We start from the raw sequence: 22,531 nt of genomic DNA, 5'->3' as shown, positions 1-22,531 counted from the left end.
CTCTCTCTCTCTCTCTCTCTCTCTCTCTCTCTCTCTCTCTCTCTCTCTCTCTCTCTCTCTCTCTCTCTCTCTCTCAAGGTAATATTAGTACCGTACGAGTAGTACCTCTCCCTGTATATCAACCACCCTTGTCTTCATTGCAGGAGGCGCACAGCATGGTGAACAGTGCCAACCAGCGAGCCGCCAATGCAGAGCGGTCACTGCGGGAGGCTGAGATGCAAGTGGAGGTGCTGACGGCGGAGGTGACGGCACTGAAGGCCCTCGTCATTACCTCCACCCCGGCTGCACCCAACCCTCACCTCCACCCTCAGCTCATCACCAAGAGCGTCACGGAGACTGGTGGGTGACTTGTTCATCGCGCCTCTAATGTTTGATCTCTCTCTCTCTCTCTCTCTCTCTCTCTCTCTCTCTCTCTCTCTCTCTCTCTCTCTCTCATTGTTTATTCAGTATGTTTACTTCTTAATGTTGATTGTTCTGTTGTTTTCTTTGTTATCTTTTTCTTTCGTTCTTTTCCCTTCCTTTCTTCCTTTCGTTCTTTTCCTTCCTTTCTGTCTTCATTCTCGTTACCTTTTCTCTACCTCTATCATCGTATTAATCTCTCTTTCTTTATCCATATATCTTACTCAGGTTGTTGATGTGATCTCTTCTCTTTCATTTTATCTGTCTCCCACGCTGTTCTAAAAATTGGTTTCGTTCTGGCTTGCTTCTGTCTCACGTTTTTGCTCTCCCTACTTTCTCTTCCTTCTTGATATATTTATTCAAACATTTCTTCCTCCTCTTGTTATATATTTCCTACTAACCCACAACTCACATCCGTCTCTCATTCTTTCTCCTTCTCACGTTGCAACCGCCCTACTTACCCTCTATCAGTGTCTTTCTATCGTTCTTCCTCCCCTTTTCTCACGTTACGACACACGCTCTTCCTCATTAAGTCAAGTAACAGTCGAGAAACGTATGCGTGAACCTTGGTAACAGTAGGCGAGGCTGTAACGTCCGGGAGAGTGAGAAGAAAAGAGCAGGCGGTCGGGTGTGAGATCCGTTAGGTTAATAAGAACAGTGTTACGTAATGAGGTTAATTAAAGATACCCTCCATAGTCACAGTTCTCATCGTCATTTATTACTGCCGCTGTTGTCTTCATCATCATCATCACTATCATCATTCTCCTTACCACAATAGGTTCGTGTGTGTGTCAGGGTAGCGATTAGGGATGAAGGAAGGGGTGAACTAGTACGTGTGGGAAACTTTAACCTGCAAGTAGCACACCGGAAAAGAGAAAAGCAAGTCATCCGCACACACACACACACACACACACACACACACACACACACACACACACACACACACACACACACACACACAAACACACACCTTTAATTGGATCGTCTCAGGTGTTTCCCAATTTTTGCCTCCTCTCTTAACAACGCTACATAATGAACTTTGGACACATTCATTACCATTACGACATTGAACTAATTACATCATTCTCTCTCTCTCTCTCTCTCTCTCTCTCTCTCTCTCTCTCTCTCTCTCTCTCTCTCTCTCTCTCTCTCTCTCTCTCTCTCTCTCTCTCTCTCTCTCTCTCTCTCTCTCTCTCTCTCAGCTGTTGGTGGAAAAATATAAGGAGAGGGCCAAGGGAATCAGCAACTTACTTTTCTTCCTGCTACATAATATTACTGCATTGTCTTGCTTTCACATTTATAGTGTTCCATATTTTTTCCATCTTAACCTAGATATAAATCTGATTTAAAGATTGTTTTTTTTTTGTCATCGTGTGTGTGTGCGTGCGTGCGTGCGTGCGTGCGTGCGTGCGTGCGTGCGTGCGTGCGTGCGTGCGTGGCCCATTTCTTCCATTAATCCCTTGGACTCAACATCTTGTACATTTCTTTGTGTTCTTTCTGTGAGTTTTCTTTCTTAATTTAATTTTTGATATATTTTCTATGTACTTATTTTAGCTTGGTATCCTTTGCCTATATCTTGTTCTTCCTTTCATTCATCTCTTCATTGATTCATTCCTTAATTTTAACAGTTCATTCATTTTCAGCTTTGATTCATTCTTCAATCCCTTTTTACTCGACAAAAATAAATTCAAATGTATAATTGTGATGATAAAGCAGTTAGCACAGCCACAACTTATGTAAACAGGTAATTCAAGGTAGAAACTGATTGAATTCCTATCACTTGTCACTCAAAAACTCACTTGTAGTCATGAGTCAAAAGGCTAAACACTTACACTGCCTTACTCACTATATTGGGATCTTACATAGGTGCACCTCACATACCTACAAATACAACAATACTCGTGACATTGAGCAGCATTTGGCATTCAGTAAGGTATTTAGTTAGTCAGTCTCAGGCAGCCAACCAATTAGTCAATCAGCATATGAGAATCTGTATTTTTTTTCTCAGAATCAGTATCATATTATTATTATTATTATTTATTTATTTATTTATTTATATTACTTACTGATACTATATTTGACCCCTTATTAGGTGTGTAGATACAGCTCATATAACTACAAATCAAATCTGTATTTCTTTTTCTGGAATCAGTATCATATTATTATTATTAATTTATTTACATTACTTACTAACACTACCTACATATACTGGGGCCTTTATTATGTAGGTACATCTCACAGAACCACAAATCAAATCTGTATTTTTTCTGAATCAGCTTCTTATCATTATTTATTTATTTACATGACTTACTGATACTATACATGGCCTATATTTATGTAGGTACAGCTCACATAATCACCAGTCACAACAATTCTTGTGGCACTGAGTAGCATTTAACATTCCTGATAAGTGTGTGGTAAGTGTGTGCCTTGTAGCCTCCTGTGAGGCTGAGAGCAAGCAAGCAGGCAAGTGCATCACCACCTTTAATAATGCCTCAAGCAACCTGTGTATTACCTGTTCATGATAGACTGTAGTGTGCTGGGGCTGCTGCTGCTACTGGTGGAAGTGCTTCTTGAGACTGGTGGCAGAAATTGTTGGTAACTTGGTATATTGCCTAGAAATTTTAAGTATTTGCATAGTAGACAATCATTTAATTATCATCATCCTCATCATTCTAGTTTTGTGCCACAGGTCAACTCTTGTCACCTTGCATCAGCTTGTCAAATTACCTCATCATTACATACATCATTATTGTTACCTGTCTGTCAAGATTTTCTGTGTCCTCCTTCAAAACCTCATCCCATAATTTCTTTGCTCTTCCCTTGACACACTACCAGCCTACCTTCCTCTTCAACACACATTAAAGATTTCACTCCAGTCACTTCCTTATCCTCTCTGCTTAACACGGCTGTCCTTGTCTCTTCTTGGAGCTCACAGTCCAAAGTCTCCCCTCAGCCTCTTACTTACCTTACCAAAAGTCTTCCCCTCAGCCTCTCACTGCAATATGCAACAGTTCACAACACTTAAAGCATCTACAAGAAAGAAGGGAATAAAAAGAAAAGATTTTGCAGTTTCTAGCCAGCATAATGTTTGGGGATGACTAGAACTCAAAGAATTATCTCAGAGTGATTAAAGATTAAGGGAAGATATACCAAATGGCAGTGAAAGGGTTAACTAACTTACCATACCATCAGTCAATGGTGTTGCACATTCACTTCTACCTGCTTCCTCCTCTTGGCATCATCATCTTTAATAGTGCAAGTTTCTCCACCACAAAGCCTCTCACTTCTCACAGATCTCACAGATGAACCATACAGATACAGTACTACATTTAACATCCATGTCATTTATGAGGAAGACTCATTGTCAGTAGATTTATGAACTTGCCAGCCTTCCACTAGTATCTCTTACCCCTGTACCTTCTCACACACAAAGCCTACATTCTGTCACATACACTGGCAAGACTTTCTCATTGTTCCTAGATGAATATTAATTACCTGAACTTCTGCCACTGAGTTCCATGTAGCTTTCCCCTTTGTGGTTTTTCTCCATCACCTGCTGCTCTTGGGTGACTGAATTTGACAGTATAGTGTGAGAATTGTTGTTATCATTATTTTTTCTTGTTCTTGTTCTTGTTCTTGTTCTTGTTCTTCTTTTTCTTTTTCTTTTTCTTCTTCTTCTTCTTCTTCTTCTTCTTCTTCTTCTTCTTCTTCTTCTTCTTCTTCTTCTTCTTCTTCTTCTCCTCCTCCTCCTCCTCCTCCTCCTCCTCCTCCTCCTCCTCCTCCTCCTCCTCCTCCTCCTCCTCCTCCTCCTCCTCCTGATTATTATTATTATTATTATTATTATTATTATTATTATTATTATTATTATTATTATTATTATTATTACTGGACTCCCTCACTTCTGCATGTGAAAATTCCCATGCCACTGTCATTTAATTACTAGCATGACTGTCATCTTTGTACTTCCTCTGTATGTCACACACACACACACACACACACACACACACACACACACACACACACACACACACACACACACACACACACACACACACACACACACACACGCACACACACATTTCATCTTTCTTCAGTTGGTGAAAGTCTTTTTTATTACATCATTGCTCTCATCTTTACTATTACCCTGTTACTTGTGTGTGTGTGTGTGTGTGTGTGTGTGTGTGTGTGTGTGTGTGTGTAGGTAGTTTTTCTTTGGTTCGTATATATATATTACTTCCCTCTATCACCTCTTCTTCTAGTCTGTTTCAGGTACTTATGTTTCAATATAGGAAGAAGGACTTCTGTTTTGATACTGTTTAAACATCTTCCCTTTCTCTTGTGTCCTCTTATGTTTGTGAGTTACAAGTATGTTCATGCAATCATACCTTTATCATTTTCATCACCATTGTCTCTCTTTTCCATTGTCTTTCCCTCTCACTTTCCTCCAGTAAGACAAGCAGGGCAATCTGTTCACCTGTCACCAGAATCTTCCTGTTGCCACATCATTTGTTGTGGAATGTTAGGGGACATCCTGTATGTTATAAATCTTCCTGAGGTCTTTCATCTTGTTATGGAAGAGTGGCAGTAAAGATTTACAACCTATGTAGATTTAGTTTCACTTTATATTCATCTGCCTTATGCCTTCATGCATTCATACATACAGTTGTCTTCCTTTTAACAATCAAGAAAAATAAGGATGTAATATGAAATTGTGGTGTTGATTAATCTTTGTCAATATCCAAGAGAAAATAAGGGTATTAAATGAAATTACAATGTTGATTAAGCTTCTTTATAACTTTTACTACAATATTTTCTCATAAGGCATCATTTGTTTGCTTCCCATACATTCAGTGGACTAATATTGGCAGAAGTAGAGCTGTATTCATAACACCATCTGTGTGAAAAGAAAAGAGAAATTATACATGTATACACACATTCATTCAGAAAAGAAAGTCTGCTATTACAGGGAAGCAGGTGTTCCATTAATAATATGCTTATGTCAGACTTCCTTAACTCTTGCCATTGTAGGTCATTAGATATTCCCAGAAGAGTTGTGTTCACCAAGTAATTTATTCTTTGCCTTCAACTTTTTCTCCCAATTTTGTGTTGGATCACTTGACTCTCCTAGCTTCCTTCTTTTATTTCTATTAAAATATTATCCTCATTTAAGATCTTTTCCCTCTGATTTTTATTTATACAACTAATTCATGTGTTTCTGAGTCCTGGTTTTCTTTCCTGCACCCTTTTTATAATCAGTCTTATACCTCACTCATTTCCATTGTATTTCATCAGTATATAGCATTTTCCTTCAATTTTAAACCTTCTGATTTGCTTAGAGTATACTAAGTGTCGGATTTTGTAAGGAGATTGTCATTAGATCAGAGGACCTGGAATTGAAGAAATGCAAAACACAGTTGAAGTGAGTATGGCAGTGTATGGGACTTCCAACCTCACCCATATTTCCTTCATTGTTCATCTACTAATGAATGTTTGCAATTACAGGTAAGAAGATCTTCCAACGAGGCCACAGGAAGTCCCCCTCAGATTTTGACCTCAAGTACGGCAGGGACACAACACCCCCGAGCTCACCACTCAAGGAGAGCAGAATAAATGATGCGGCCGGGCTTGCACAGTTCCCCCTCGACCCAGAGTGCTGGGAGGTCAGTCAGTCAGTGAGTCAGTGAGCCAGTTAATCAGTCAATCCTTCAGTTTGTGAGTCATTTAGTCAGTCATTCTTTCAATCATTTATTTGGTCTCCTTTTTCCTGTTCTTGTTCTGGTTCTTCTTTTCCTGCTTTCCTTTCCATGCTTTAGTATCTGTATCTATTTAATAAACAATTAAAATTGCAATTACTTAATAGTACAAGTATGCATAGAACACATAACTTGATTTTTAAATTTGTTATGTGCATATCATCTTCTGTTAGAGTCCTGCTTAGTATTCTCAAATAATATCACATGCCTAAGAAAGAAGTAAACAGAAATTGCTTACAGAGCAAAAGAGAGAGAGAGAGAGAGAGATAACAGAATGGTTCTGCCTCAGGTTGATCCAGTGGTCCACAAGGAATTCATTGCCTGGAAGCAGAATCCCACACTGGAGAGGTCCAACCCCTTCATGCAGAGGATATACGAGGAGGACATTGACTTGTGCCTGGCCTTCCCCAACACTGTGCTGGCCCACCGCGTCCAGCGAGCCATCGAGGACAACTCCGTCTTCATTGAGGAGGTCAACCCACGGCAGAAGAGTAGCTGTCCAAGGTGAGTGAGTGGCCTGCATGCCTACAGTCTTCAAGTTTCCTTTCTTTACTATGATTTATCATCTTAGTTTCTTTGTTTTGTTTATCTGTTTCGGTTGTGGCCAAGATATTACCTACCACTTTGCTCATCCTTGCTCACTGGGTGAAGGTTTACTAACTTGCATTTTCTAGGGGATAGGGAGGTATTATAAAGTCTATTACTGTGTTGATTAATACCAAGATGTAGTACAGTACTGCAAAGAGTGATTGTGGCAGGCTGTCACTCAGACCAGTGCACTGAGGAAGCTGGTGAGCAAGCAAGCAAACTTAAAACACCTAGTTGACACATCGAGCCTGAGAGGAACCTTACACAAACTGGCTACTGTTTTGAGAGGCTGACACTCCAGTACCAGCAATCCCTAGACACTATGTGAGGGAGGCACAGTGGCATCCCAGCTCACTGGCTGCAGCACATCCCATCTCCTTTATCTGTGGTGCTTCTGATGCCTATACAAGTCATCCTTCATAATTATGTAGACACACTTATTGTAACACATCCTTTCCTTGAGATACTTCCCAACTAGTGACAGAAAAGTTTGTATTTACAGTGAAATTAGATTCTGAAAAAGGACTCAGTAATCAAGTTGTTAGTGCTGAGTCATTAAGAAGCTGTAAAAGAAGTATAGATGAATTTGCAGACGGGTATGATAGGTGGAAATAGGTAGGTTTGTTTTGTATAGGGACTGCCATGTGTAGGCCTGATGGCTTCTTGCAGCTTCCCTTATTTTGTTATGTTCTTATGTGAATCAGGTGAGAATCAAGTAAAAATTGTGATTTGCTATTACCTTTACATTAATACTTTAGGAAAGTGTACAGAGATTTGTTCATACACAGATTTTCATATATGGAGGTGATAAATGTTTTGTGATTAATGAGATCTGAAGCCATACTAAACACAGGAATGAAAATATGTAGTCATTGTCATCATCTTTGGTAGCTTGCCCCTCCCTGGTGAAGCCCCACACACAAGGGATGGCTGTGGCAAGATTGTTCCCTGGATGCCCTAACCACACACAACTCTCATTTGTGCCACACCTCACTTCCCCTTACCTTTCATTCCAGTATCCTCCCTGCTGTTCCCTCATGGCAGTCTGTCTTCATTCATTATCTTGATATGCCCATGAAAATTTGTATCCCTCCACAAATGGTTTTAGGTCCAACTGTAGAAACAGATTTAGGTATCTCATGTAGGAACTTTTTAAAGACTGCAGGATATGGTCTCTGTAAATAATAATACTTGCCGAAGTGACATGGCCTGACACACTGGACACTGGTGTATATAGATCCTTTTGTCATGGTCTTCACACCCTTTTGAAAGTCCCTCTGTAATTTCGAAGTCAGTCTAGGCCAACAGATTAGAGACCACACAGGGACAGATTGCTTTGTGCTGCTGGACAAGTATTCACATGGGGTGCCTTACCCATCATGCATGCACAGCCTTGCATGATCAATTTACTTTCAGTCATGTATCTTTCTATATGCCAGGGCAGCATTCCCCTTAAAGGCGGGTAGCTGAGACAGGACGACACTTCTTGTCTCCTTTTAAGAACAAAGATACAGAAAAGGTGCCTCCTAGCCCCATCCTCCCATCCCTTATAGTTATCTTTTCCAACAAGCGGATAATATGGTGGCAGCATTCTTCTCAACTGGTGGCAGTGTGTGGCCATGCACTGTGCTCCCTACCACAGCTGTGCAAATTATGCCACTGTGGATAAAACTTTTGCTCATGTAAACATGCTTTACTACGTGTGTGGTGATATAGAGTGGCAGCAATTGTCCAGCTAAGTATATTATGAGGCAGGAAATGACCAGTGATCTTGTATTGGTCTTTGTGGTCCTTGACATGACAGGGTGTTCAGTGAGTGGCAGCCAAGAGTATTGAGGTGTTGCAAGAGAAGTAAGAATAATATAGCAACTTTGAACAGTTTAGTTATGATAATGTTTTAAATATCAGTTAATATAAAATTGTCCAAACTAAATGTTTCTTATGCTGTTTGAAACTTTGGCTTTGTCATGAATAATTCAGTGTAAAGTTTGGGAAGGAATCATTGAGCTGGGTAACTCAAAATATCTATATTAATTTATGTATTTTATGTGTATATACTGCATCAAGTTGTGGTGTGATCACTGAGATCCATTTTGATCTCCTTTTCAGAGTTGACCCTGATGAAACCAGGTTATATTCTATTCACTGTATTCCTTAGCTTGTTTAACTGCCCCTGCCATCCTTTGACCCTTCAGTGGTAAATGTTGCCTGGGAGCTGGAATGCACCAGTGACTGCAGCTCCCAAACATTGCTAATATGACTCCACCACATCCATTAATTATACCTTGTGTTTATTTTTAAATATAAATAATTTATTAATGTTATTCCATTTGAATTTTTACTTTTATAGTTTTAGTTTTGACTCCTTTATGATTACCACATTATTGCCTTGTACCAAATTGAGATATGCCACTTGATGTATGCAACATTTGTTCATCCCTCTATGCATGAACTTTTAAAGTTTATAGTAATTTATAATGATTCCTCATCAAGAATAGCTGTATAAATTGCATTCTGACTTACTTCAATATTACGCTTGATTGATGCTTGCCTTGCATTACCACAATGCTCTTTATCCCTTTGCTTGATTCCTTTATAAAACATTCAGTACCATGTTTGAAATAATAGGCATTTTGACTACAGTATAATATATATATATATATATATATATATATATATATATATATATATATATATATATATATATATATATATATATATATATATATATATATATATATATATATATATATATATATATATATATACACAGTTAGATTCATAGCTCTGTAATGGTTGATGATGTGTTTAAAAGTAATCCTGTATTGCATTTTCCATGAACAATGGTGCATAAGATACATAGTTCCTTAAATACAGTATGATAAAGTTACTGAAATTGCTAATATATACAGGATCATCTAGCATACTCCAGGAGCTCACAGGGTCAGATCTTTCAAATTGATACAAGTCACAAAGAAAGCACCAGTAGTAAAATGTATGCAAGCATGTGTCTGTGCCCATGTGACACGGCTTGTCTCCTCGCCTTGCAGGAAGTGTGTGCTGCTGGATGTGCCTCGGTTCTGCAAGTACCGCTTCCGACTTAGTGAATCTGACGAGACTTGGTACTACATTTCCCAGCTGGCCAGAAATAGGGTGAGTAACTCCTCCACTCTGTCATCACTGCTCTATTAATCCCTTTTATTTTATTTATTTATTTGTTTTTATTTTATTTATTTTTTTATCATTACTTAATTAATTAATTTATTTTATTTTATTTATTTATTTATTATTATTAATTTATTTATTATTATTTTATTATATTTTATTATTATTTTTAGATTTTATAATCTCTGTAGCTTTTGTTTTGTTATATTTTCTAGTTTCATTTCTTTTTAAGATGTTACAGTTGTGCAAGAAAGAACAAGTAATCAGGGCCATGCTTAAGCCATTTTGGTTTCTGCCTATGGAGAGATTAAATTTGATTTTAATCATGTTGTTTATTCATTTATTGTTTTTCAGATTATTGCAATTTGTGATTTCCTGAACTACCTAAGATACATCAAGCTGGGTCTAGTCAAGAGCTCTGGTGAGTGTGTTAACTGTTCCAAAAGTTTCTATACATAAAACATCACTTGCTTGTCCATAATTATATTAGTTGTACCATTAGTACATAGTAGTAGTAACAACAGTAATAGTAGTAGTGTAGTAATAGTGGTAGTGGTAGTTATAAGTATGTAAGTTCTTAAGGGGCTTTTTTTCCCCACAGTGAGTAGGAACATGTTTCTTGACAGCATTTGATAGCAGTTATTAACAGAGGCAACATGGCTTCTGGACATAACAATAAGTTTTTCACATCAGTACCAGATTGTATGGAGGTTTTTAGACCTTAGCAAGCTTTTGTCTCTCACACACAGAATAAGGAGTGAACAAATGCATTTTTACAACAAGCACTGAGATTGTCTTTTTTGTCCACAGTGCATGATGTTTACTGGGAGATTGTGAAGCTGCGCCGACAGATGGCTCTGGCACGCTTGGGATTCTGAGAGGAGCCAGAGTTAGTCAGGAAGCAGGACTTGTTAACAGAAGTGACCTGACAAGCTGTTGATCCCTCGTCACTGATCCCTTGTCCACTAGAAGGAAGTTGGAATCAAGAAAGTGGGACTGAAAAATAAAGATGTGATGAAAGCAATGCATGTGGAACAAAGATGTATTTATTTTTTAGTGTAGAAGCTAACTGGTCACTGATGAAATCCTATGATGCCATGAAGGATTGAGATTGAGTACACCACAAGAAAAAATCAATAGTCAATTCAACTTGATGTCCTCGTCGTGTTTCATAACAATGGACTTTGTGTGGTGCTTCAGCTCTTGCCACTACTTGAGTTCTCAGTGACATTCTCTTGACATTTGCCACATTTTGGGAAAACAAGAGAACCACTAAAAAATCACTAAAGATGTCATATGTATCTGAGTGGGTCCTGTTGTCCCTGTGTTGTACATACTGATGGGGGATGAGGGAGGGTGGCAGCCAGATGCTGCGCCACACTCTGGTGACTCTCACTCACGACCCACCATGTTTTGGGCACTGAAGGTCACAAGCTCAATGTGAGTCAGAAACCAAATATTGACTCAGTAACTCAGCATGAATCTCTCATGGAGATAAAGTTGCCTATGAAAGAGCTTTATGCTTTTTGGATTATTTTTTTAAGGCATTACATCATCCCTTTTTGGATGATATTTATTGAAGATGCAGTTCCCAGGAGTGCATCATTGTGTGTTTGTCATTGTGTATATTTTTATATAGTGACTGCCCTCTTATATGACCTCAGTGGACCCATGAAGTGTTAGTTGTGTGGGAGTTGAGAGAGTGAAGCTGATCACAGCAGGAATGCAACACCATTTGTTACTCCCTTCCCCAGCTGATACTGGGTTACAGGGTGTGTAATTGTAACTCATTTATAAATATGCTTGATCCAGAGTCATTGAGTCACAACTATGCCATTTATTATGATAATTGTATTGCTCATTGGTGTACAGCATTGATGATGATGATACACCTCTGACACTGCAGTAACCCAACCTTCCCATTCATCATATCTTCCCATTGTAACATGTAGCCAAAAAAAACACAGGAAATTTATGTGACACCAGCACTCAGTGTATGAGAAACTAATGTGGAAAGAATATTTTATGAAAATTTCATTGTACACATTTTATTTTATGAATGATTATTTGAAAATTTTAAAAAATCATTGCACATATAGTATAATATAATGCGTGATTTGTCTTGCCATGATTGCTTCACATACCTCAACACTCATGATTGTGAGATATAATACACACCATGATTGTACTGGTGTTTTTTATGGAAGAAATGCATGATCTGTTGACTCAGGACTCACCCTGTGTGGGAGAGCTGTTTGGATGGTCCGTTGAGGTCAGGTGATGGATAGTGGAGGACTGGAGGGTCAGACCATCACATTGTTAAAAGTACAGATGCTGCAGAGGATAGGAGGAGCATGTGTGAGGTTTTAGCCAGTTGCTGTGAGACATTGTAGTGATGTTTTGCTTTTTCCTTGCAATATTTATGAGCATTTCCTGCATGTGTATGAAGGAATCTTGAGTTACAAGTGAGAAGGAAGAATGGCAAGTGTATTTTGATACTATTAATATAAGTGAAAAAAGGACTTAGATCTGATCGTGGGAGGAGAAGATTTTTATTTTGCAATGTGCAATTCATTCAGAAATTGCATTGGGTGTTACTCCTGTGATACTTTCCCAGTTACTGTGTTAAGGTGACAGGCTCCTGCACCTCCTGAAATACTGTTCAGAAAAGCAGACTATGCGAGTGACTGTACTCAACTCCACAGCAGCAGGAAGCAAGAAGTGTGTGTGAGAAACTCATTAAAACAAAACCTGAATAGCTGGACTCACCAACCTGGAGAGGGGTGATAAACTGCAGCCTGTGACTAAATTGGAAATACAGTTTTGTAATCAATTAGATAGATACATTTTGTGTGTGTGTTGCTAAAAAAAAAATAAGGTTATTGAGCAGTTAAATAAAAGGGAAAAATACAACATATTTTCCAAGTCAAGATTTTAGTACCTTATTTTATATGAGGACATGCTGTTTAAAGTATTATTCTTTCAGGAAATGATATAATGCATGTTTTCTGTTAATTAAACTTTAAGTAAATCATATTGATGCTCAGAATACAGTCATACTGCATGTATTATGGCTTCCAGTTTGTAAAAGTTGAAGATAAACCAGCTCTGAAGTATCCATTCCCATCTACTTAAAAAAATGTAATTGAAACATTGAAACAGATGCTTGCAGAAGTTCAAGAAAATATTAAAAAGTAGTACCTGTAGTGAAAACAAAGGTTATGATCTTGCAATCACTGTCACTGAAAGGTTGGTGGTGCCAGCTACTCAGCCCACTCGGACATTGAATGCTGGGGGATAACTGGGGGGTTTACTGATTTTTAGGCTAGCATGATTGAAATTGGAAATTACTCAGCCAAGAGAGATTATTTAGAGAGTGTGATTGTTGTTGTTGTTGTTCTTGTTGTTGTCATCCCTGAGAGGCTTGATGCTTCTGGTGGGACACATGAGTGAGTGCTGTGACTGTACAGTATATTAGTGGACTACTATGTGTTAAGGTGTAAACATTATATAGAAGCTGTATATTGATATATTGATATTTGTATATTAGTTTTTTATAACTGTGTAGGACTCAAACAAAAAAAGGAACATAAATATATAATCATTGATGTAGAGAAAAATGTGTTACACAGCACAGTCTCATTGATCAGGTGTGTTGGTGTAATCTCATGAGCTGTATGGTAATGACAGGTGTGGGACACTACTTACACAATATGTGATCTTTAGCTCCAAAAACAAGTGATACATTTTCTCAACTATCCAAACTGCAGTTATTTCTAATATAATGACAACATAGATCCCTGTTATCTGGGCTTGCTGTGGTCACAATCATCCCTGTTTCCCAGTTGTATCTTTGTGAGGTTGGTTGGTTGGTTGGTTGCTGACCTGTAGAACCTTATCATGACCATCCTGATGAGCAAGCAACATCTGGGTATTGATTGATTGATGAAACCTGGAGCCTCACATTATCTTATTTATTCTTGGGGGTGGGGAACATTATCATGAGGATGGTAGTTTGCAAACAAAGCAGGGACTTCATGATCTGTTTTTTTTTTTTTTTTTTTTTTTTTTTTTGTATTGAAAGGGACCACAAGTGCTGCTGCTTCTAAACTAATGGAATGTCTAATTTTGCCTGGTCTAAGGGGTAGCATCATCACCTATGTACCAGAAAAAAAAATAGAATCAGCTTGTGCTCATAAAAAATGTACTACTTGGCCAATTACTGTCTTCCATTATTTTTTTGTTTGATTTTGAAGAAAAGATATTAGAAAAATGTATTTTTATTGCCACTACACTTTTCTGGAGAGTAGCTGAGATGTATTCTGCTGTGTTTTGTATCATACACTGGTTCATGTGTGGAGAATACTTAATACCTGAAAGGAAATTAAAACACTTCTCTAAGGAAAGAAGTAAAAAGTTCAGACACTGAAACAAAGCTAGAAAAATAAAAGAGATCTGACTGTCCAGATATCAAAAGAAAGGAAGAAGAGCACAAAAAAATTAATAAATCATCCAAACACTGCATAAAAACACAAACCACATGCTCATATCATCCAAAAGATGACTAAAGGAAAAAATTGTCTATCACTTCCAACCTAACAAATTAACAATTCTCCTCAGATGCCTCAGGAATATTTTTTGTGCAGCTGACCAATGTGACTGTGCTGTGTTGTGTCGTCTTGCCCTTTGGAGGTGACCACATGAGGGAGATCTTGGGTCAGGTTGCAGGTCATCGAGAGAGCATGGGTGTGGCAGAGCTGCTCATTGCCACACCTCACCCAGACCAGACCAGTTGTACTCTCAAGACTGTTTTTATATCATACGTCTGTGTCTGTGAGGAAGGGTGCATTTTGAAATGTTTATCACTATGTATGTGTCTATATATTTACTAAAGCTCTCTCTATCTATATATATAAGCTTCTGTTTTATTAATCCTTTACTTGTGAAGTATTTGTGTGTTAGTAAGATTGATAGTTGTAGTACACACACACACACACACACACACACACACACAGAAAGATGTTAGGAAATATAGTTTTCCTGACAGAACAGTCAGCCAAGGAGTGTGCAAGAAGTATTCATAGGGTTAAAGATAAATATGACAAATTAACTTTAAAAGGCAGGACATTATGAATTTTGACTCAATCCTGTACAAATGCTATTAGATAAGATCACACAAGTAGTGGCTGGTAATAGCTTCTGTGTTTTGTTATTGATATATTTTCTTTTACTGTATTTTGTTTCAAGTTTAATGAAATTTAAAAACTATACTATTGTCTTCGCCTTAGTGTATGCAAGACGAGGTGATAGTGACGGTGATGGTGGTGGTGGGGCTAGTGGTGGTGGTGTTGGAATGATGGTGTTAGTGATGATGGTGGTAATGATAATGGTGGTTAGTGGTCATGGTGGTGATAATGATTGTGGTGGAGGTAATATTGGTGATGGTGTTTGTAGTGGTGGTGAAAATGGTGATGGTGGTAGTACAGATGGTGATGATAAAGATGTTAGTGTTAGTGGTTGTTAATGGTGGTGGTGGTGGTGGTGGTAATGAAGATGATGGTGACTGAAATTATGTTGGTTATGTTAGTAAAGATTATAATGATGCTGGCACTTAATTTTAACTTTGATGATGATCGCAGTTGTGATGGTGATGACGACTGACTCACTTTCTGTATCATCTCCCTTTAGTCCATCATGTTGCATTCTTCTCTCTTCTCCCTTTCCTATCCTGTCCATCTCCATCCCACCATTTCTTCTCCCAGACTCCCATAGCCTCTTGCGTCCATCATTTGAACATACACATATTTTTCCCTCCTTCTCCTCCTCCTCCTTCTTCTTCTTCTTCTTCTTCTTCTTTTTGTTGTTGTTGTTGTTATTATTATTATTATTATTATTATTATTATTATTATTATTATTATTATTATTATCATTATTATTGGATCACCTGAAGATCCGCCACCCCAGATTGTCTCACCTGAAGATCCGCCACCCCAGACTCTCCCACTTGGTTAGGTTAGGTTAGGATAGGTTAGCCTAACCTAACCTAACCTAACCTAACCTAACAACATGAACGCATTAAAAAACTGAGTGGATATAAAAAATGCAGAAAAAAGTTTACTTCATTAAAAGTATGGGATCACCTGAAGATCCGCCACCCCAGATTGTCTCACCTGAAGATCTGCCACCCCGAGTGCGGCTGGGGTGGCGGATCTTCAGGTGATCCTTATTATTATTATCATTATTATTATTATTATTATTATTATTATTATTATTATTATTATTATTATTATTATCATTATTATTATTATTATATCAATATTAATTAGCTCTCAGAAGCAATGTCGCCATTAAATCTAGTCACCTTATGGTCGTTACCTAGAAGGCATAAAAGAAGAATCTGAATCGAACTGAATTCATGTAGGTAATTAAAAATTAAATAAATTGAGAGATATATAAATGCTGCTGCTACTGCTGCTGGTGCTGCTCTTGCTGCTGTTACTGATGATGATTATGATAATAATAATAATAATAATAATAATAATAATAATAATAATAATAATAATTATTATTATTATTATTATTATTATTATTATTATTATTATTATTATTATCATTATTATTATTGATGAATAAATGAACAGTTGAACTAACATGATATTTCGGGACCAATAAATAAATAAGAAATTAAGAAAAGTGAAAAAAATAGGGAAAAAATAGAAAAAAAAAAAATGTAAAGTAAATAATCATTAAAAAGATAACTATCAAAACGAACATCTATCATGCACTAGTTAGCAAATAAATATAAATTAACTGCTAACTACTTCTACAGTATATATTGATTACATATTCTTTTCAAACGCATTATTGTATTTAAAAGCATAGAATAGGTATTTAACTAGAGGGAAAAAAATCTTCATTTGACACTCAAAGTCACCTCTTCAATTTAGTGCCGCACAACGGGACGCCATTAGCTGTATATTATAACATTTATCCGCCAAAATCCTGGTCATCCGTCATTGTACTAATCAGACACCATGAGGTAAGTATTGAGACATATCTTGTTAATGGTGTGCATGAAATATATTGCCGGTGAATGAAGGAATTTGCCAGAAATTGGTAAGAGACACAGGTGCTTTTCTATTCGGGCTAGGCTTTTAAAGCCCATAGGAGTAATTAGGCTAGTTCTCATTTTCCTCCCTTTGATGGTTAAGAGTAAGCGTCACTAATTACAAAAGTAACTTTGAAAATTCCCTTAACTTCCTGTAGATGGTATAAGGAAATGGGACACTGAAATATACAAGAAAGCAGTGCCTGGCTTAGCGGTTTGGCTGGCTTAATTGATCACCTGCCCTGCTGCGGTCTATTATTGATTATTTTTATATGTATTTCTTTATTATTATTATTATTATTATTATTATTATTATTATTATTATTATTATTATTATTATTATTTTATTTACTTTTTTTGGGGGGCGGGGGGGGCGGCGGGTTTAGGAAGTAGTTGTATCTTTTTCAATTTCTTCAGTTCTCATCCGCAGACTCTCTCTCTCTCTCTCTCTCTCTCTCTCTCTCTCTCTCTCTCTCTCTCTCTCTCTCTCTCTGTTAATCAGGAAGTGTTGTTCATGACAGATTGCTGCAGGTGACAACAGTGTTCCTGGTGGTGGCTGTGTTGTCGATGGTGGGCAGCAGGAAGGAGGAGGAGGAGGAGGTGGAGCAGACCCAGGCCCCACACACCAAGGCTCGGTCCAGGATCAGGGACATCACAAACATCATCACTACCAGGTTGAAGAGCTTCATGGGCAGATCACCTAAGCATAGTGCTGAGTGAGTGTGTGTGGGGGGGGGGGGGAATTACCTGATTGTGTCTACTTCCACTTTTCAGTTGTTGTGGCTTACAGGAAATTTGATGTTTCTTTTGGGATTCCATTTCAGTATATCATTTCATTGGTCATTATTTTAAACAAATTTTATTTATTTATTTATTTATTTATTTATTTATTTATTTATTTATTTATTTATATATTTTTTATTAATGCCGCATTTCATAAGCTTATGTTACATCCTTTCTCCATGACTTTTCTTTAGATAAAACTTCCCTTTCTGTGTCATTACAGAATGCCAATATGCTGTTATTTTACCTATTAGTATAGCTATAAATAGTTTATTCATATAACTCAGACGTGTTCATCCATTTTTGGTCACATCATTAAAATTTCTTTTGCTCTTATTTATAATTCATGAAATTCAAGCTGAATGGTGATAAAGCTTTAATGCATCCTCATTAACAGTCACAAGATAGGCTTTAATAATGTAATGCTTGATATATACGAGTATATATACATTCACCAGTTTTTTTTTTTTTTTTTTTTTTTTTTTTTTTTTTTTAACTTTTGAACCTTTTATGGGACTGGCATTTCAGTAGGCTTTTTTTTTTTTTTTTTTTTTTTTTTTTTTTTTTTTTTCCCTTGGCCAGTGTCCTACAAAAAAAAAAAAAAAAAAAAAAAAAAAAAATTGCCTCTTTACAAGACCAACACTGTTAAGCATCATTATGAGGACGTTATTTCTGACACATGTCCATCATTGTCACTTTTCAGATCCAGCCACACTAACACGCCAAAGGAAAGGACAGTAAGGAACAACACACCTGGCTGGTCTGAAGATGATGTGCGAGTGTTCCCCACCAGCACTCAAGCAGAGGATGCTGATGCTTTCTTAGAGGACACATCCACCCATAATGACAAAAACTCAGATTGCCACTCCAAGGCCGAGTTTTGTAATGCCAAGGAGTCCAGCACTTCTGATGATAGTGATGTTTCTGATGCAGTGTTGTCAGAGGGTGAGGAATCCAGCACCTCTGATGATGATGATCATCCTGGTGCTGCACCAGAGGGTGAGGAGTCCAGCACCTCTTCTGATGATGATGACCAGCCTGGTGCTGCACCAGAGGGTGAAGAGTCCAGTTCCTCCTCCAGTGATGATGACCACCCTGGTGTTGAGGTGTCCAACACTTCACTCAACACTGTATCACGTGACAACAAGTCCATTCCTGATGATGCCGTCCATCCCAACACTGTCTTGTACGATGCTGAGGAGTCCAGCACCTCTGATGACGATGTTGATACCACCACTTCCAGCGAGGATGATTATGAAGCATCCCTTTCCCTTTCCCCTGAGCACTTCATGCTAGATGACCATGTCTCAGGTGGAGCCCTGCCTCCTATGTCTGTACCTATTGAAGACATGGAAGGCAATGCTGCTGCTGATGAGATGGGAGACAATAATGTTTGTGACAGCTTAGAAGCCAACGCTCCTTGTAATGACATGGGTGATTTTAGTGCTGATGATAATGATGATTCTGATAACACTGATTTTGATATGGAAGATGATTTAGATTATGATGATGTAGATGACTATGATGATGATTCTGATTATGACACAGGAGGTGATTCTGATGAGGATTCTGATGATGACATAGAAGATATTTTCATTGAAGGGGAAGGTGGTGGTCTTGCTGCTGAGCATCACAACACTACTAGTAGCCTAGATGATGCTGATGATCATCATGACTAACTTTATTGATGATGTAGGGAAGGTATATGCAGTAGTAGTGGAAGCTAGTAAAACACCATGTGGTTGTTTTGCAGTCTATTTTCTACAAGGCAGGTCATATTTTTATATCATTATTGTGTATGGACCAAAGTTGTAGCATTTCTACTTAGTTTATTGAAATATATTTTTACACACCTTTAACTTAATTTTTCAAATTAACTGCATGGGTCTCTCTAGTAAATGATTGTGTAGTGTGTACAGTATGGCAGCTGTGGAACAGATGATAAATAAAGCTTGTGTTAGAGCATGGTATGAAGTAAAAAACTGACTAGATGCAATGCAGGTCAGAAGGAAAGAGCAAACATCAGGCAAGAATATTCTGAAGTGGGGAACAAGAGCATCACTTGCTGTGCAATGGATTATTGTCATCAGTGAGTGCCAGGGTTGGTTTGGTGATGTGGATGGGCACGAGGTAATGACCATTTTGAATGGAGAGGAAAATTTGTGTGGTTCATCTTTTCTGTATAGCTGTCTCTATTTGAAGCATGTTTCTAAGACCGTTCCAGATGATATCGGTGACAGAAGAGCCTCCACTAATTTCAGGAGACTTCTGTTGCTTGCGTTCCTTGGGTATTTCTTCAACAACAAGTATCACATGTACAGCAGATAATGTATAGGAAACATGAATCACATTTTCTCCTTTGCTCCTATCTTATTCACCATTTTCTTTGTCCTATTTCACTGGAGAGCACTCTGCACCAAATGTATCCTTCATATTCATTATTTATTTAGTTATATTATTTATTTATTTGTGTGTGTGTGTGTGTGTGTGGTGCCAGAAGTAATCGGTGCTGCTGTGCTGGGCAATGCACTGCTCTACCTAATGACATTCAGTTGCTAGCAGTGTACCCCACGTGTCTTAGCGGCAGGCAAGTTAGGACAGAAGACGGAAAGATAAAGTTCAGCCCTCAGTCTAATCTGCACAAACAGTTATAGCATACAAGACATGGGCTACACTGGTGTGGTCCTGTTTCTATTGGTCTAGTTTTCCTCTAGTTTGATCAGAAACTTTTTTTTTTTTTTTTTTTTTTTTTTTTTTTTTCTTTTTTTTTTTCTCATCTAGTCATAGTGTATTCCAAGTGTAAACTATAGGGGAATCTGTACTCAATTTTCTCAATTTTTCCTGTCTTCAAATACACCTTGAATACACCCAACCTCTGCATGTGGATGAGCTGGACAGGAGGTAATTCATGCGAAAGGAATTACCATATTCACGTGCATATTATTTTCACTTACACTAATATCAGGAAGATGGAGAAAATCACGATTGTGAGGATGGCTGCGTGTGTAAATTTACCCTATTTGAAGTTCCCGCCAGAGCGCTACTCCCATCCACATTCTTCATTTGTGAGTAAAAACAAGGAAAATAGTATCTAATAAGCGGATTTTAACGTGAAATATATAAAAAAGGACAATCTAAGTAAGACTGGAGAGTATAAAGCCGTTCAATTTATATTGAATGAACCAACCACACGGTATCGAATCAAGATGGCGGCAAGCTGTGTGTCCGGGGTAGCTGAACGTGAATATTTCAAATTCTTCTTTGTGTGGACTTTCATCTTGCCCTCCTAATGCCCCGGCAGCCCTGTAGAGGACCTGTGGACGTATGCCAAGAAAGCCTGGAGTTGGAGGTGAGGACGGAGCGGTGACGTTTGATAAACGCCCACATATGTAAAAAAAAAAAAAATAAAAATTTTTGTGGAGATGTCCTTAACGTATTAATTTTGAGTTTATTTTTGGACCAAAATATGATGCTCTTATAAATCATGAACTAGGTGAACTACACAATGAAGGGATTAATGAAAGTAATCAACTGAATTTATCTAAACGTAAGACAGCCATTGGAAGGAAACATGTATGGTACTTCAATATTATCTATTATATCTTGTGCTTCACAGTCATGTGATCGCGATGGCTAAGGCGATTTACTTGATTCTTCTATGTCAAGACCGGCCAGGGCGCCTCTCATAACTAAAAATTTGTCCTGCTTTCAGATCAGTTTTTCCATGACGATCCAGTGAGGCATGGCAGCGGGGCATCATAGTGGTGTGGACGAGAGCCGCGGGACAGCACTGTGGACTAACTACTGATGTAAGGTGAGGGAGATTGGTACGTATTTCCTCCTTACTATGACTGGATTCTTTCAAGAGTCAGGTTTCAGCACTTACTTTATTATTTGATTATTCTATCTGAGCTGGCATTTGAGAGGGCCATATATATATATATATATATATATATATATATATATATATATATATATATATATATATATATATATATATATATATATATATATATATATATATATATATATATATATATATATATATATATATATATAGTGCCAAACTTCAAGGTTGTGAAGATAAAAGCTGCCATTTTCAGACAAAACATAGATCACAATCTTACCCTTCTCATCACATAGAGCCTCTCATTCTGAATAATTTTAACCCCATATATATATCCACAACTTGTTTATAATGCTGATAGCAAGTTTTAAAGATTTATCTGTTTTTGGGGAAACAAGCTTGCTATATAACAATGCAGGGAAGTGATGCACCCACAAGTGTGATGGACAGGCAGGCCCTGAGGCACGCCAGTGAAGGTCTGTTCGTCTTTGCATGCATATGTCACATCTGTTGTGTAAATGTGAAATTAGTCATGATGATTGGTTCATTTGTTTGAGGATGCAGTTACTGGCCAATTAAAAATGCAGAATTGATTTAGCTAATTATAGCATTTTATTTCATTCTGTAGAGGGAAAAGTAGCTCAATTTGAAATATCTGAGGAACATGTCTGTCTGCAGTGGGTGTCTTCTTGATTGTTCCCAGTGCATTGTCAGATTTTACGAAGAAAAATAAGGTAACAACTTGATATTAATTTTTTAGCCTTGCCAGTTAGGTTAAGCTAGTTTGGTTAGGTTAGGTTAGATAAGTTTAGTTAGGTTATGTTAGCTTGGTTAGGTTAGGTTAGTTTAGTTAGGTTAGTTTAGTTAAGATTAGATTAGTTTGGT

The 22,531-nt window shown here is 37.7% G+C and overlaps 2 protein-coding genes across 6 annotated transcripts in view; both read left to right on the top strand.

Moving 5' to 3' along the window:
* Nucleotides 1-14,815, top strand: part of LOC135102836 (guanine nucleotide exchange factor for Rab-3A-like) — a 78,751-nt gene extending 63,936 nt beyond the window's left edge. For 2 of the 5 annotated variants that reach the window (XM_064008397.1, XM_064008396.1), the window contains exons 3-9: nt 144-339; nt 5,905-6,074; nt 6,445-6,659; nt 8,853-8,873; nt 9,794-9,896; nt 10,263-10,329; nt 10,719-14,815. In XM_064008397.1, coding sequence (XP_063864467.1) covers nt 144-339; nt 5,905-6,074; nt 6,445-6,659; nt 8,853-8,873; nt 9,794-9,896; nt 10,263-10,329; nt 10,719-10,786 — 840 coding nt within the window. In that variant the 3' untranslated portion in view covers nt 10,787-14,815. The remainder of the gene's footprint in view (nt 1-143; nt 340-5,904; nt 6,075-6,444; nt 6,660-8,852; nt 8,874-9,793; nt 9,897-10,262; nt 10,330-10,718) is intronic. The other 3 variants (XM_064008398.1, XM_064008400.1, XM_064008399.1) reach the window with 3 other exon arrangements.
* Nucleotides 14,816-16,791: 1,976 nt separating this feature from the next.
* On the top strand, nt 16,792-19,658 carry LOC135102833 (clumping factor A-like). Its single transcript, XM_064008391.1, has 3 exons — nt 16,792-16,947; nt 17,538-17,732; nt 18,503-19,658. The coding sequence occupies exons 1-3, from the start codon at nt 16,943-16,945 to the stop codon at nt 19,476-19,478; spliced, it is 1,176 nt and encodes a 391-aa protein (XP_063864461.1). The 5' UTR covers nt 16,792-16,942; the 3' UTR covers nt 19,479-19,658.
* The last annotated feature ends 2,873 nt before the right edge of the window (nt 19,659-22,531 follow it).

Source organism: Scylla paramamosain, chromosome 8 (assembly GCF_035594125.1).
Source record: "Scylla paramamosain isolate STU-SP2022 chromosome 8, ASM3559412v1, whole genome shotgun sequence".
NCBI lineage: Eukaryota > Metazoa > Arthropoda > Malacostraca > Decapoda > Portunidae > Scylla > Scylla paramamosain.
The sequence above is the reverse complement of the archived record's forward strand: the minus strand, read 5'-3'. Positions and strand labels throughout refer to the sequence as shown.

What these genes read in the sequence shown, in the direction of transcription:
- LOC135102833 (XM_064008391.1), top strand. An exon ending in TCACCTAAGCATAGTGCTGA is followed by an intron (nt 17,733 to 18,502) that starts GTGAGTGTGTGT and finishes GTCACTTTTCAG; the next exon opens with ATCCAGCCACACTAACACGC.